The sequence below is a fragment of the Corapipo altera genome, unplaced genomic scaffold (assembly GCF_003945725.1).
Source record: "Corapipo altera isolate COAL_440 unplaced genomic scaffold, ASM394572v1 308, whole genome shotgun sequence".
Lineage (NCBI taxonomy): Eukaryota > Metazoa > Chordata > Aves > Passeriformes > Pipridae > Corapipo > Corapipo altera.
The window spans coordinates 3,297,942-3,312,826 of NW_020884925.1; the positions used below are offsets into that span (position 1 = coordinate 3,297,942).

The following is a 14,885-nucleotide window of genomic DNA, read 5'->3' on the forward strand; positions in this document are numbered from 1 at the left end:
GGAGCAGGGACACAGAGTAAGGCAGAGTGTCTGGGGAGCAGGGACACGGTGACTGCAACACCTGCAGCTTTGGAGAGTTACCATCCCCCATTTCTGAAGAATTCCACTTTTCTAGGCACTGGAAGGCTGAGAGCTTCAGCAGCCTGCTCTCCCAGTTGCCTTTGGGTTTGATCTTCCTTACCCAGACTGGACCAGTGAGTTCACAATGTACACATTGCAGGAGATGAGTTATCCTACGGGATCTGAATGGGAGACACCCATGGCCTGACCCCCTGTGTGCAGACAGTGACACTGAGGAAGGTATGTTATGCTGACAGGGGAGACACCCAGGAGCACAGAGCTGGGCTTACTGATCAGAGCAGGCCAAAAGCAACTGCAATTAGAATATTCCAACCCACTTTTAACTGTAAATTTCACCACTGCATTACTCGAGGTATCAAGCCAAAAGCATCCACTGCCAGAATATTATTTTAATAAACAGTGACATGAAGACCAGAAACCATTCTGCCATGTGCCCTTTTAAAATGAAACACACTTCATGAAATATAAACAAGGGCATTTCAGTAAATGTAACTTGAGTTACTTTGCTACTGATCTGAATTAAGGTAGTGACAAGTGGCAGTTTTCTGGTAGAAAAAAAATAGGGAAATGAAAATATAATGAAAAAAGAGACAAGTTAAAAAAATCCCCAATGTCACTATTCACAGCACAGAAACAAACAAAAAACTGAAACAAAAAAAAAATCAAGGTTAATTGATTCCTCCCCCAAATCCCATTATTTTCAGCATCATTCAAGCAGAGAACAGGGAGAAATACAAAAAAGTTAGTTAGAAGGAGGTGAAAGTTAAGTTGAGGCTTTAATAAAAAAAGGTTAGAATTGGTGGTTTTAACCTAAGCCAGAGGTTTCTTCACAAACCATTAATACAGAATTTGCTGACTCTGTTCTCATTGTGTCTTTCTCAGATATTATTCATTGTTGTCTAAGTAGACAAGTCCCTATTTCCAGTGTAAGATTTGGGTGAGTTTGAGTAAAAAGATGTCACCAGAGCCACATCTAATGACCTGTCCTGATTTCCAGGCCCAGTTCCCAGAAGGGACAGTTTTGGTTTCTCATGGGTTACCAACACCAGGCAGTGACAAATCCACTGCCCCAGGGCTGCTCAGCACCAGCTGTGGAGAACCAACTGCTCCTCTCCAAGAGGCACAGCGAGCTCCCAGCTGCAATCCTGTGGGCAGTGGGGGCTTCCCAGGATCCAGGACATCTCCAGAAACGGGATCACATCCAGCACAGGGCCCTCCAGGAGTTCTGGGACTGCTGTGCCTGCCTCAGGTGCTGTGGGGGCTGGCTGCCCTGAGAAGCACCCAGTGACAGCCCAGTGAAAGTGCCAGGGTGCAGGAAGGGACACTGGGACTGGATACAAGGAAAAAGCAGCTCACAGGGAGGGTGGTGAAGCACAGGATACAAGAGGGGGGGAGTCTCTGCCCTCCCAGCCTTGCAGAGCTCACCTGACAAAGGCTCCCCACACCAGCTCCAGGCCCAGCAGGAGCCTGGGCTACATCCCCACGTCCCCTCTGCCCTAAATCCTTCTGAGCTCTTTCAGGTCCCCATTTCCCTGTAACTTTCAAACACTAGAAAATCTCCCTAGAAAACTGGCAAGTAAATCAATCAACATTTACACCAGTAATCTGATTAACATAAACAATTACAGCCAGAAGCCCCAAGGCAGAAGGCAAACAGGTAAAACTGAAAATGTTCTAGCAACAAATGCAGAGAGCAATTCCAGAGCTGGATTTGCTACCAGTGCTGCCCCACACTGTGTCTAAATGTTATTTAATATTTTGCTATCTTGTAGTTAACATGAGGCTTCCAACTTCTGCTCAGAAGTTTCTACTGGAAGACAAAGACCCTCTTAATCCAAATTCCTGCAAGTTTTTTCAGGAATACCCGTTGCTGCTCCAAGATTTATGGCACATTTTAGCAGAAAGTGGTATCTTGTGGTTGTATTTCCACTCCTGTCTTGAGGCTTTTCAAAAAACTGCTGTGGAACTGCCTGGTTTTGTTACTACCAGGGCACTGCTTCTCCCTGGGCAAAGCCACCAGCAGAAACCTTCTCCTTCCTTCAGTTGTGCTTATCTGAAAGATTAACTCTGTTACTACAGGCAGGAGGAATTTGCAAGAGCCCTCAGCTGTTGCACAAAGTGTCAGCAGACTCTGTGCCCTGTGCTCCCCTCTCTCTCCCCTTCAAGCCACAGGGAATTAATTATTGTGTCAAATACCAGTTTAAAGTGAAACATCCACTGGTAATTTTTTACTTAACAAACATATCACAAATCCTGTGAACACAGAAGAATTCAGACCTTGCCAAACTGAAAAAAAAATAAATCCCAGATGCCTCTAGTAAGTACCTCACGTAAGTATTTTAGTTTAACATGAGAGCAAAGGGAGAGAATAACACAAGTGTGTTTTGATTCCCTGCTCCAGCTGGCACTGGGCAAAGCTCCCTCCCCTGGATCCCCTCCCACCACATGTGCAATTGGGAGCTTTCAAAAGGCAGTGGGACAGGCAGACCCAATAAAAGCCTTTCTGGCACAGACCACTGTCACATACTAATGACAGGCTGGGATTAAACAAAGCCTCCCCTTCCTGCAGCAGGAGCCACGTTCTGGCAAACACAGACTACGTGAGGCTGCTGGGGAGGTGAAACCAGAACTCCACGAAGCTGCACAAAACTACAGTAAAAGCTGGTTCTGTTTCTGAAGGAGTTCTTTGCCACTTCACCTTTTTTCCAAAAGTGTAATTATTCTGATTTGGAATATTGCTGAAAACTCCAGCAACACCCCACTGAAAAAAATCTCCAGGTATCACCCCTGGCAGCTTCCTAAAGCAGTGAGAAAGTGGGAGACGCTCGGCTTCCAAGCATTAGGAATTGCTGCCTGCACCCCCCCCACCCTGCAGGGCACTCAGGGCACAGTTTGGTGCTGCTCCCACCCCAGTCACCCCCCAGAGCACCACCTACCATACTTGGTCCCTCCGAGCTTGGACACATTGTAGAACTTCTTCTGGGGGTGGTTTTCCAAAGCTTCAATGAAGGGCTGGTAGGGGCTTCCTGGGGAGGAAACAAACAGTTACAGACACCAAGGAACGGGAGCTTCCAGTGCCCACGGAGCACTCACAGGAAAAAGATTTTATTTCTGATTTTACCAAAAATAACGTTCCTCTGGACTGTAAGTAAATGTAATACGGACAGGCTTCTAAACGGATTGAGACACCTCGTGATGCAGGTGTGTGACTAAGGTGGATTTTAGAAGCACTTGCAATAGCAGGTGCACACGGGTCACGCAGGTCACGGGCACAGCCCGCACACACCTGACCTTTGTTGTCTCGGTTTGCCATCTACACACAGGGCAAGGCACCGGCGCAGATAACAGAGCCGGGGTTCGGTACTGCGGGAGGCACAAAGCACTGCCCGCCGAGCCGGCGTCATGCGGCCGAGGGACAGAACGAGCCCCGCCGCAGCCATTAGTGCACAGAATAAATACCCCGGGGGGGGGGGGCGCGGGCAGCGGGGCGGGGACGGCGCCGCCGCGCCTGGCAGGACCCCCGCGGCCCGGGGCTGCGGCACTGGGCGGCGCGGAGGGCGAGGCGCTGCGTCGGGCCCCCGTCGGGGCGGCCCCGGGCCCGCGGTGACCGACCTGCGCTGGGAGGGTCCATCGCCGGCCACCATGTCCGCCTGAGGGACCGGGGGGGCGCGCGCCTCTCGCGAGACTGCGCCGCGCCCCGCCGCCGCCGCGGCACGGATCTCGCGAGACTGCGCCCTGCCCCGCCCCCGCGGGGGAACGGATCTCGCGAGACCGCCCTCAGAGGCGGGCAGGAAAGGGCGCAAGATGCCGCGAGGCTTCGCAGAGAGGGCGGAAGTACCCAAGGGAGGGCAGCCGCGGCTCTCGCGATAACAGAGACAGCGAAAAGGGGCGGGGCCATCCCGGGGGGCGGGCTGGGGGCGGGGCCGAGGCCGCCCCCTGGCGGCACCGAGCGGTGCGGCGGGAGGGAGCGGGTGGGACAGAGCGTGTGACAGTGGGACAGTGTGACAGTGTGACAGCGTGACAGCGTGACAGCGTGACAGTGTGACAGCGTGACAGTGTGACAGCGTGACAGTGTGACAGTGTCCCTATGACACTGCCCCCATCCCTGTGGCACTGTGACACTGCCCCTGCCCCTGTCCCTGTGTCTGTCCCATTCCCTGCCTGTGTCCCTGCTCCTGTATCCCTGTCCCATTCCCTGTCCCTGAGTCCCTGTCCCATTCCCTGTGCCTGCCCCCCTCCCTGCCCCTTCCTCTGCCCCTGTCCGTGTCCCTGCCCTGTCCCACCCCTGGGATCAGCCCCTCGGCACATGGAGTCATGGAATGTTAAGGGGCTGGAATGGACCTTAAAGGTCATTTATTCCCACCCCCTGCCATGGGCAGGGACACCTTCCACTAGCCCAGGTTGCTCCAAGCCCCGTCCAACCTGGCCTTGGACACTTCCAGGGATGGGGCAGCCACAGCTTCTCTGGGCAACCTGTGCCAGGGCCTCCCCACCCTCACAGGGAAGAATTTCTCCCCAGTATAAAAGCTGAATTTCCCCTCTTTCACCCATTACTCCTTGTCCTGTCACTCCAGCTCCTGATGAACTCTCTGGTTTCCCTGTAGCCCCTTCACACACTGCAAGGAGCTGTGAGGTCTGCACACAACCTTCTCTTTTCCAGCTGAACAGCCCCAGCTCTCCCAGCCTGTGGTGGGGGAGATGCTCCCCGCTCTCTCACCAGCCTCCTCCTGCTCAGATGGCAAAGGACGGCCCCTGAGGAATAAACAACTGTCAGCAAACCTCCCCCAGGGCAGGGGGTGAAAAGTGCCCATGAGCTGGTTCCTAGAGCAGGGCAGGAACATCCATCACCACGGCCCACACCGGGGGTGGGAAGGCGTGTGCTCAGCACTGTCCCACAGTGGGGCCTGACCTGGTTCTGCTCTGTCTCTCACACTGGATTTCTTTGGGAGGTTTTTTCCCTTTCCCTATCTTTCTTTTTTTTTTTTTTTTTTTCTTCCTCTCAAGTAATCTCTTTTTCTTAGCTGGATGATGGAATTTTATTTTTGTCTTGATCTTTAGTGCAGCTGTGGCAGAACATGAGGCCACGCTCCCAGTGGTGAACAAGTCAAGCTGCAGTAGTTTCTCCAGGCTATAACACATAGATAATATCTGGGGTTTAGACACTAATGCAGCCAGAACTCACCACCAGTCTCAGGCAGCAAAGATTACCTGCAGGATGTCTGTATCTCAGCCTCTAATTGACCCACTTTTTGCCTGCATTTGTTTTGCCCTAAACTGCCATTGCCTTCCTGAACAGTCACAGAGGGACTTGACACACTGATTGAAACAGTTATACTCAAAATTGCATGAGAAACCCTAATTCCAGCCTCCTTTCCCCTGTTTTAGGTTGCAGTGATGTCTGGCCTATCTCTGAGAGACTGCAGGCAGAAGGAATGGGATGGGTGGGGACGTGGTGGAGAATGTGGCCCAGATGTGTCCAGAGGGGCTCCCCAAAATGCATGTTCACAATGCCCAAAGCTGTCTGTCTGACCAGATTGCTCATGTTTAGGGGTTTGTGCCCTTCTTACATACCAGATGGATTCTTGGAAAGCAAATCTCGTATATGTTTCGTATATATTCCATATATATTCCACATATATTTATATATATAAATATTCCAAATTCCATATATTTTTTATACTTATAACAAAATGTTTGGCTTTTAATTTATACCAAAAAATTTCTTTGTATTTGCTTATTAGCACTTGAGCCACTGCATTTTTCTGCCTACTAGGTTTTTGTGTGATTTTTGTGGGATTCCATGAAGTCCTTTAAGGTATTGTGTAACTGTCTAGAAAGAAAGATGTCTTTGCAGTCCCCAGAATGTATTCCCTGTTTCTCAGCTGGCATCCAACATCCTGCAATAAGTCAAATCCAAGGGAGAGCTTATCCAGAAGAAAATGGGGCTGGGTGTTGCTGGTTTGTAATTAGAGCTGACAGAAACAGGCTAAGCAGAGTCTTAGTGGAGAAGGGAATGTGAATAGAGGGAATTACTTCGTGCTCCTTGTACAAGAGGCAGTCACTCCACAGAGAGAATTTCAGTTTCACCACATTTCAGACACAGACAGCGGTTTTGCTGTGGAAAAAGCTGAGCTAAATATTGCTCTCAGGTGTGTGTTCCACGGCAGCATCACATGGCAGAGAGAACCTAGTGTAACACAACACACTCCCCTAGTTGTGCCCTTCTTTTGTCTTCCTCCCTTTTTTTCTGTGAAGATGGATGGAGGACAGCAGCAGGAAGAACCAGAGAACACCCACGCCACACATTCCTCTGCAGGAGAAGCAGGTTGATCCAGGAGTTTGAAGTAGAGCCCTTTGAATAAATCACTTCTAATCCTGGCTTCCATATGACTGCTGTATTTAAAGCTCTGATGCAGTAAATCTTACACAGTTCTTGCAAGGCAGTGAGAGATCTTCTGAGGAGGAGAGTAAAAATCCTTACACGTCTATAGATGGAACAAAATAACACAGCAGCCTACATTTTTATTCCACTTGAATGAATTTGTGAGAATAAGGAAGAAAACTTGGGAAACCTCTTTAGAATATTTTCTTTAAAAATTTAGGTCAGTCCAGTCAATTGAGTCCAAGATCCACAAGTGAATGTACAGAGGGGGGTGAGACTAATCTGTGCACAGACTATGTCGAAATTGAGGCTACTTGGGGCAGCTGATTAAAAGGGTCACAAACACATTTTGGCATCGGCACATTTTCAGTAACAAACTGAAAAAAGGGCTTGTAAAGTTCGGGTTGTACAATTTGTAAGAAAGAAAAACCAAATGGTCATATTCCCCTATGTCTTGTGCCACAGCAGCAAAGCCACAGGAGTCAGGTGAGCTGTAAACTGAGAATATGGCAGGCTGGATGTTTCACCAATAACATGACTGAATATTTACTTTTGACTCCACATGGTTTGAGATACAATCTTTGCTTATGTAAATGTATTTTTTTTTTTTTTGTAGTGCAGGATCCTCAGTGCCACCATGTCATCTTCAAGAATATGAATGTAAGCTTTGCTCTTTATTAGATATTGCTTATACTCACCACAAAAAATCCCTAATATCAAAATAAGTAGACTAAAAACTGCCAGAGGGAAAAGCATTTCTTCCTGGCACGAGTCTGTGCTGTGTGAGCCAGTGTCACAAAAGACACTGAAAGTCAAGCTCCTTACCCATGCTAAGGCTCCACTAAGAAATGATACTCCCTGGATTTCTCATCCCTGGGATACTCATTAACTCTGACCAGTGTTTGTTACTTGATTCACTGATAACAATTCAAGTTGCTGTCATAGTTTTTCCTCTAAAATGCTGGCACCCAGGAAATCAAAAATTTAGTTTTAGTCTCTTACAAGAGCTGCCCATGGATGTACACAACTCTGACCCCCCTCTGAAAGTCCCTGCCAAGCACTGAGGAGACACTCAGTGAGTCAGATGATAATGCTGTTCTGTAAATATCTACACATAGCACCTGAACTGTTCTAAAGCTCAGGTTGGGTATATGGAGAGCCTCAAGTGTCATGGAAGTAGCTTTTCTAAAATTATTTCTTGGCCACATTTTGTTCTCCAGATGAAGGAAAGTGGTGTTTAAGATGTTTTAAGATGTTTTACTTGTGAAAGAAGTCCTAACATACAGTATCCTTCAGGAACTGTGTTTGGGAGAACAGTCTTGCTGTGAAAAGTTTATTAGGACCAAAAGGGAAATCCAGTGAACAGCCTTTACTTCCAAATACATCTGATAAAGGAATGGGGTGGTGAACTCTTGCTATTCTACTTTCTACAGGCACCTACTTTCAGGTTCCACCACCATTGTGCCTCCTGTATCATTAGGGAGCTTGAAAAATCCCCCTTTCTAGTTACTCAGCAGAGTCTGAGTGTGTGCAAAGCCTTTTGCCAGAGATGTCAGGAAGAAGAAGGACTCTGTTATGCTGATGGCAAACGAGCTGAACTCTGAGCTGTGAGCACGAGGGCTTCATTTCAGGAAATGCAACAACCAACTGGGGAACCTCCAGCTACACTGTCCAGGGCTTAGGGCAGCCTGGGAAGTATCAGGCTTAACAGCCCTGGAGATGACATCTGTTTTGGTTCAGGCTGTGGTTGTTACTGACATGCTTGTTTTAAATGGATGGCATCTGTTGCCTCCTTCCCTTAACGCTGCTGGAAATGGAGAGGGGAGGCAAGTTCAGCTTTCTTACCTCAGGATTTCTTGTGAGCTCAGGCTCTGCTGGCTGAGCTTGCACTCCTAAAACCCTTGGGAACAAGTGTTTTCCCTCTCAGGGAGGTAGTGCTCACCTGCCATCTGCTCTGGGGAGCCCAATTGCTCACTTTCCTCACTCACTGCAGGAGAATGTTCCATTTGGCAAGTGCCACCACGGGCATTTCCCACATCTGCAGGGGGAAAGAGAGGGGGTGGAGTGCTGGGCACTGCTGTTGGGTGCATCCCAGAGACCCAGAGCTCCAGCCCTGCAGAGAGAGATGGCAAGCATGGAACATATTACATATATCCACAAGAAAGAAATTTGGGGAATTTAGTGAAACAGTTGGCAAGAATGATCATGAAGTCACACCCTTCAGCACCAGGCACTGCAATTCCCTAGTGCCTATGGATGGTATTAAAGCTCTTTTTAACTGCTGATTGCTATTAAATGCTTGTAATATGATGACAACTCATCCACACCTGACAGTCTTCAGTCATCCATGGAAACCTCCACAGCAGGACAAGCCACAGGGATGTTTTTTTTTCTGGTGAGTTGGGATGTGGCTCACAGCAAGTTCTGCTTTCAGCTCAGTCACTGTGCCCCAAAGGACAGTGAGAGAGAGGTTGGGAGTGTGCTCAGGACTTCTTAATATATTGCACTGTGTGAGGCTTTTAGCAAGATAAACCCCAACCTCTGAAGCAAATGACCATACCCATCCTTCCTAAAATCTGGGAACAGTCTGAGCTACGAGCGCCAGATCATCTCTCTTAGAAAATGGTCCTCAAGTCAGGACTAGGTAAGAGTCCCACAGAGCCGAGTGTTCAGGAGAACCAAGAGGCCAACTGGGCAAAAAGTCAGCTGTGGGAGCAGACAACTCCAGTCTTTCTGTCTAAATCCTGTCCAACACACTTGTTCTGAAGGGGGGAGTCCCCCAGCTCTATGGGGAGAGACCTTCAATCTGTACCATAAGGTAGGAGGGTGCCCGAGCAAACCAGTGTGCCCCACCCCTGGCCCGTGGCTGTGAGGGGCAGTTTTGCTGCCACCTCACCCCTGCAGGTCCCTCCACATAAAAGGGCTGTGCTGCCTTCCTGGGGGCAGGCAGGGAAGCAGGCGGGGGCTCTTCTGGCACCTCCTCCACTACTTGGATTAGATTTTCCCTTCGCAGCTATTGTAGCTCGCAGGAGGCTGGATCGAGCGGCTCCTGCAGATGGCATCTGCATCCCAGGGATGGAGTGAAATCTAGGCTGGAGCAAGGCAGTGCCTGAGAGAGAAATCAAAGGAGCTCAGAGGCTCAGAACCCTCCTTCTGTCACTCTGCTGCTGAGCATCCCACTGGCATCTCCCAGCAGCAGCTCTTTGGCAGAAGAGGAGCAGCTCCAGTCCTGCTGTCCTGGCTTCTTCTGCACAGGCACTCTCAACTATTTGCTTTTAAGTGTACACCCTCTGTTGCTGACTTCCCAGTGCAGTCAGAGACCTGAGTTTTCCAGCCCCTCTTCATTCCTACCTTGCTACCAAAGATTTCTGCACACGCAGCAGAGGCAGAAACAATTGTTATTGCTGGTTGTACCATCCTCAGCATCTCAAAGTCTCCCCTCCACATGGCCTGTCCAGGGAAATAGCTGTGCTTCTGCCTCTGCTGAGCAGCCTCACAGCAGATGGGGGTCAGCTGGCTACAGCAGAGCTCCCCTCGTCCATCTTTGAGGAAGAGCCAGTTGGAGCTCTCCAGCCCTGGTGCCCAAGGCCAGCGTAGAGGGAAGAGCAGAGCAGGATAACCTGACATCTCCCACGCTCACAGCCTCACTCGTTTGTGTGGGCAATTCCATTTGGGAATCCCCCCACCATGCCCCACTCCTCGGTTCTGTGCTGAAGGCTGGTGCTGGGAAGTGCAGGGAGGATGCAGGGATGGACACTGCTGGGTCTCAGGCAAACACACAGGGAAGGAGGAGGAAGTAGAAGAGCAAGTCTTTGAGCGAAGCTGAGCAGGAGGACGCAGCTTCCAGAAGAAGGACAGCAACAGCAGGAAGTGGCATTTGCTGGAAGCATTTTTAAAGCCAGTTGGGGAACAGCTGTGCTGATTTTAATCCAACTGGACTGAAGTGCCTCCAGAAGAGCCCAAAAGCCCTTTGATACCCACCGCCCAGGCAATAAAATGTTAATCACAGCTGAAAGTCTTTGTTCTCTCAGAGCAGTATTTTTCTCTTTAGCAGTAATGCACTGCTGCCTCCAGCCCCAGACCCCGGTGTAACACAGACTGTGCATGTGTGACAGAGGCTGCTCCTGCTGCAGCAGCTCGAGCAGCTGAGAGCTGCAGGAGGCTCAGGGCACCAGTGACCATCAGGAGCAGTGGCACTGCCCTCCTGCTGCCACAGCACTGCCCTGTGTGTCACACACAGCTCAGCACAGGCTGGTTTCCTGGATGACATTGTGGCTCTGGGGATTTTTACAAATGTGTTGAAGTCTAAGAGAGCTGTCAGGGTAAGTTTAAAAAGGAACAGGCTGAGGTTTCAAGGGCAGGTGTGAGATAAATTCTGAAAAGCATATGAGATGATGAATCAGTAGAGGAGAGGCCTTGAAGGGCTACAGGATCATTTCTAACCTGTCCTGGTGAAGTCAGCAGTCCTCCCTCAGGGAGGTCACAGACTCCTGTCATGTATCTACGGTCTCCTTGGAGAACAGATTAAACCTTATTAATACAGGCTGCCAGCTGTTCTTCCAGCAGGGATCTGTAAGTACAGCCCTGCCAAGACTGCGTGTCCCCTACACCTACAGCCTTGTTCCTAACAGATCTTGGTGACATCTCCACATTTTCTGTACATGGAACAGGCCTGCCCTGTTGCTCAGGGTTCACGAGGGCTCAGGCAGTGCCTGTGTTATCATCCAGGAATGCTGTGAGGAGTTTGACAGAAAAAAACCAGGCTTTCTACTCCCCCAGCTGTTTCATCCCATCCTTGAATCCTCTCAGTTCCCTCTCTGGCTCAAAATATGCTTTTTCTATTTAGTTTCATTTAAATTATGTCCCCAGTTTTCTTAAAAGTCAGAGGAAGTAACACAAAAAGACACTCCAGCCTTGCTGCATTATCAAATAGCATTATCTGGAAAGTGATAAGGTGACCAGTATTCTGTTTTAGAAGTGCATCTAATTTAGATTTCTTTCTCTCAGATCTTTTTGTCACTTCCAGGGATGAGGAGAATCTCCAGGCTGCCAAAAAGCTCTTCCCACAAGCAGGCATCTTCCACATCATTTGCCTGAAGTTCATGGCATCATCTAAAACAGGAAGAGGATCTTGGAACCAGCTTTTGCATGTCTCTGGTAATACTGTGGAGTGCCAGAATTACTGGGGTATTTTCTATAAGTGGGTGCTTTTTCAGTAGAAATCCTACCTTGAACCTACTGCCTTTTCACAACTAATGATCCATCACTGACAGGAGAGGTTTGGAGCCTCACTGATGTCTCTTGACAAAAAGAAGTGTATTTCTGAAAACATTCTGACTGTTTTCTACTTGCTGCTGTTTGCTGAGACATCTCATTCTGGAGAGGGCACTAGAGATGCTGCTCCAACTACCAGCAAGTAGAGAGGCCATAACATACTTCCAATATGCATCAGGACTGTTCATGTTTTCATGATCTCAGTGATGATTTGCTGCCTCAGACTCATTTGTACACATCCCCTAGACATTTTAAATAACCCTTCAGCCTTCTAGTTTCTGTCTGTTTCTGCCTCCTACTGCATTAATGGGCTCCATTATGCTATTACCTTTGCTGCCATCGGAATCTGAAGCTGAGGTGAATTCTAGGCATAGCTTGTTTCCCTTATTATCTTTATTTTGAAGGCATCGTTTGTCTTCATTATCTGCAGCCGCATCCTGAAGGATTTTGAAAAGGTGCATGCAATATTTTCCTCTTATGAGAGCTTGGGTTTTATGCAGGGCTTTCCCCCCTCCTCCTGCCTGTTAAAAAAAAGTTTCCGCTCCACTGCTGGCGTGACACAGAAAGTGTCTCACAGACAGGCTGGCTCTCGGAGAAGCAAGAATCCTAAAATCCAGCAGATCCCAGTCTAAACCCCACTCTTTCCCTGATGTATTATGAGTCAGTGTACCCTGATGGAGTTTCTTTCCCTCTGCAGTTTTCAGCATACTCCATCTTTTTAATTTCCTCTGTAGCTCTGCCTACAGCTGGTAAACTAATCACTGCCTGAGCACTGCACCTCAAAATATTTGTTTATGCTTAATGAGTCTGGCTGAATTTTCTGTTTCCCATCATCTGCTGGTCTTCTTAATCTCTATCAATGTTTGGTTCACGGCCCTGAGCTCCAAGAACAATTATTATATTCAGGGAAAGGAAGCGAAGCAGTAGAAAAAACCCCACATCACGAGCTGTGAACACACTTTTATCATGAAGAGAAGCAGGGATTTTTAGCAATAGCACAGGTAAGAGAGTTACGAGATCATTCTGTGGACTCACATAAATGTACAATTCCATTTCTTCCCACTAAAGGCTCTGCATAGCTACAGAGCTGTGTTCCCACAGAATATTTAACATTGCAAACATCTGGCTGGGGCAGCTGTTGGACATAGGTAATTTCAGCTTCACTCCTCTTGCCTTCAGTCAATCCCTCCCGTAGCCTTTGTTGCTGTGACCTAGATTGTGAGCAAATGCTTTCTGATGGCATTTCAAAGGAAACTAATCTTGCACTCCAAGTGAATCATGGCTGGATTCATCTGTGCTCCATGCTCTGTGCATATGTAAGTTTATTTCTGCCTCCATCCTTGAGCAGTAAATCCTTAATGATCTGTCATAGGCTCACCTGCAAGGCACAACAGCCTGGAAGGAAGACTTCCAGAGCTTTTCTTTCTCCAAAAGCAAAGCTGCTGCTGGCTACAGGGACTAGAGATTTATTAATGCTGTTCAATGTTTTTCAAAGTTTTAATGTGCAAAGGAAGATAAAAGCCTTAATTAACAACTGCAAAAACATACCATAAGACTGATAATGATGCTCCAGTAATTATCACACACCCTGGTTACACTGTGCTAACCAAATTCCCTATCCAATTGTGCTGCCCGAGTGGAGTAACAGACAGTCAATAATACACCATGTGGAGAGCAAGATACCAGTATTAGTGTTTTCCTTGGAGTGAGGCATCCTCACAGCCTCTGGAGGATCAGTAATGAGACAGAGCAAAAGGAAAATACATGAAAGCAGCTCCTCACAGAGCCCTTTCAAGTTGAAGGATGTGCTGTTAGATTTCTACATGAAAACGGTGACATGGAAGTGGCCCTTTGAGAATAATGTATCAATATTAGCACTGCTAAGTGAGTCAGGTACCTACATCATATGAAGCAACTTCTGCTTTGTTCATTTGTGTCTCCACACTATTCTGCCGATTCCCTTCCTGCTAAAGATGCTGAGGCACCTGCTGTTGCAAACCATAAACTTGTCCTTACTGTTTTCACACAGAAGATGCAATTGTCCTGTTCATGCGTTATTAAAGCCCTGATATTACAAGGGGACAGTCTGACTGAGGCCTTGCTGGCACTATCACATGTACACACTCACTGCAGAAGAGGGACTGCCCCAGAGAAAGTGCCGGATGTACGGACTTGAAACATGCACTGCCACACTCTCAGGAGTGGAAGGGTCTGAGTTTGCCTCCCTCTGAAGTGTCCTCTCCTAGACTAAGAGCAACAGAATAGGATAACACAACTCTCTTTCCAGTCCCCTCCCAGGACACCACTGGTTATCCCTGGTTATCCACAGGTTATCCCTGCACACACAGACCTGTTTCCCCAGGTGAAGTGCTCCACGCTGCCCGCTGCAGCTAAGGTAGGGGTGCAAAGGGGTATGAGATCAGCTGCAGTAATTCCTGGCACTGAGGCCCAGGGCTGATGGGCTTCCTTCCAGGGACATCTGGTCATTAACCCCCACAGAATAAGGGCTTTCAGGTCCTTTCAGTCAGGACAATGGGCTATATGCTAGGAAAGCTAACTTCATGCAGCAGAGACTTAATCACACCTTTTGGGACTTTAAAAGCTGGTAGCTATTGATTGAGGCCAGGGTGATGAAGCGAGGTCACAGCTGCCTTCATCCTTCATATGGGGTCCATGGAGACCACACGTAGTAACATGCAGAGTTCCCTATTGATTCAAGTGGCTTGGCAATTAAAAAGCCCTGTTTTCATCCTTTCAGTCATTTACCTTTCACCAGATGAAGCCAAGAGGCCCCAGCCAGCTCTGATGGCTGCCCAGCCAAGCTGGATGCACTCAGCTGTAACTCCAGATAAAGCTGGGCACAGCTTCATGTCACACAATTGAGGGCTGCCCGAGACACCCCCCCCCCCAGCAGATGGGACAACGTTTCCCAGGCACAGACGGAGACCAAGAACCCAGTGAAGTGAAAACAGTGTGGCTCTGGAGGAAGGCCTTGCTGTGGGGAGAGCTGAGAGGAGAGGCACTGAAGCAAGGCTGTGTGAATGATTTGTTTTCTGTGCTGCTCTAATCCTCCTCCTGTCCCTCCAGCTCACCACTGGAACACAAGAGATGACAACCTCCATGTGGATCACCTGAGCCCCGTGGGGAA

At 48.6% G+C, this 14,885-nt stretch overlaps 1 protein-coding gene across 2 annotated transcripts in view; it reads right to left on the minus strand.

The window, feature by feature from the left end:
- The window catches only part of IREB2 (iron responsive element binding protein 2), a 20,892-nt gene extending 17,100 nt beyond the window's left edge, over positions 1-3,792 (minus strand). For both annotated transcript variants that reach the window (XM_027657662.1, XM_027657661.1), the window contains exons 1-2: positions 3,694-3,792; positions 3,018-3,107 (exon numbers count right to left, since the gene is read on the minus strand). In XM_027657662.1, coding sequence (XP_027513463.1) covers positions 3,018-3,107; positions 3,694-3,712 — 109 coding nt within the window. In that variant the 5' untranslated portion in view covers positions 3,713-3,792. The remainder of the gene's footprint in view (positions 1-3,017; positions 3,108-3,693) is intronic.
- Positions 3,793-14,885: the final 11,093 nt, after the last annotated feature.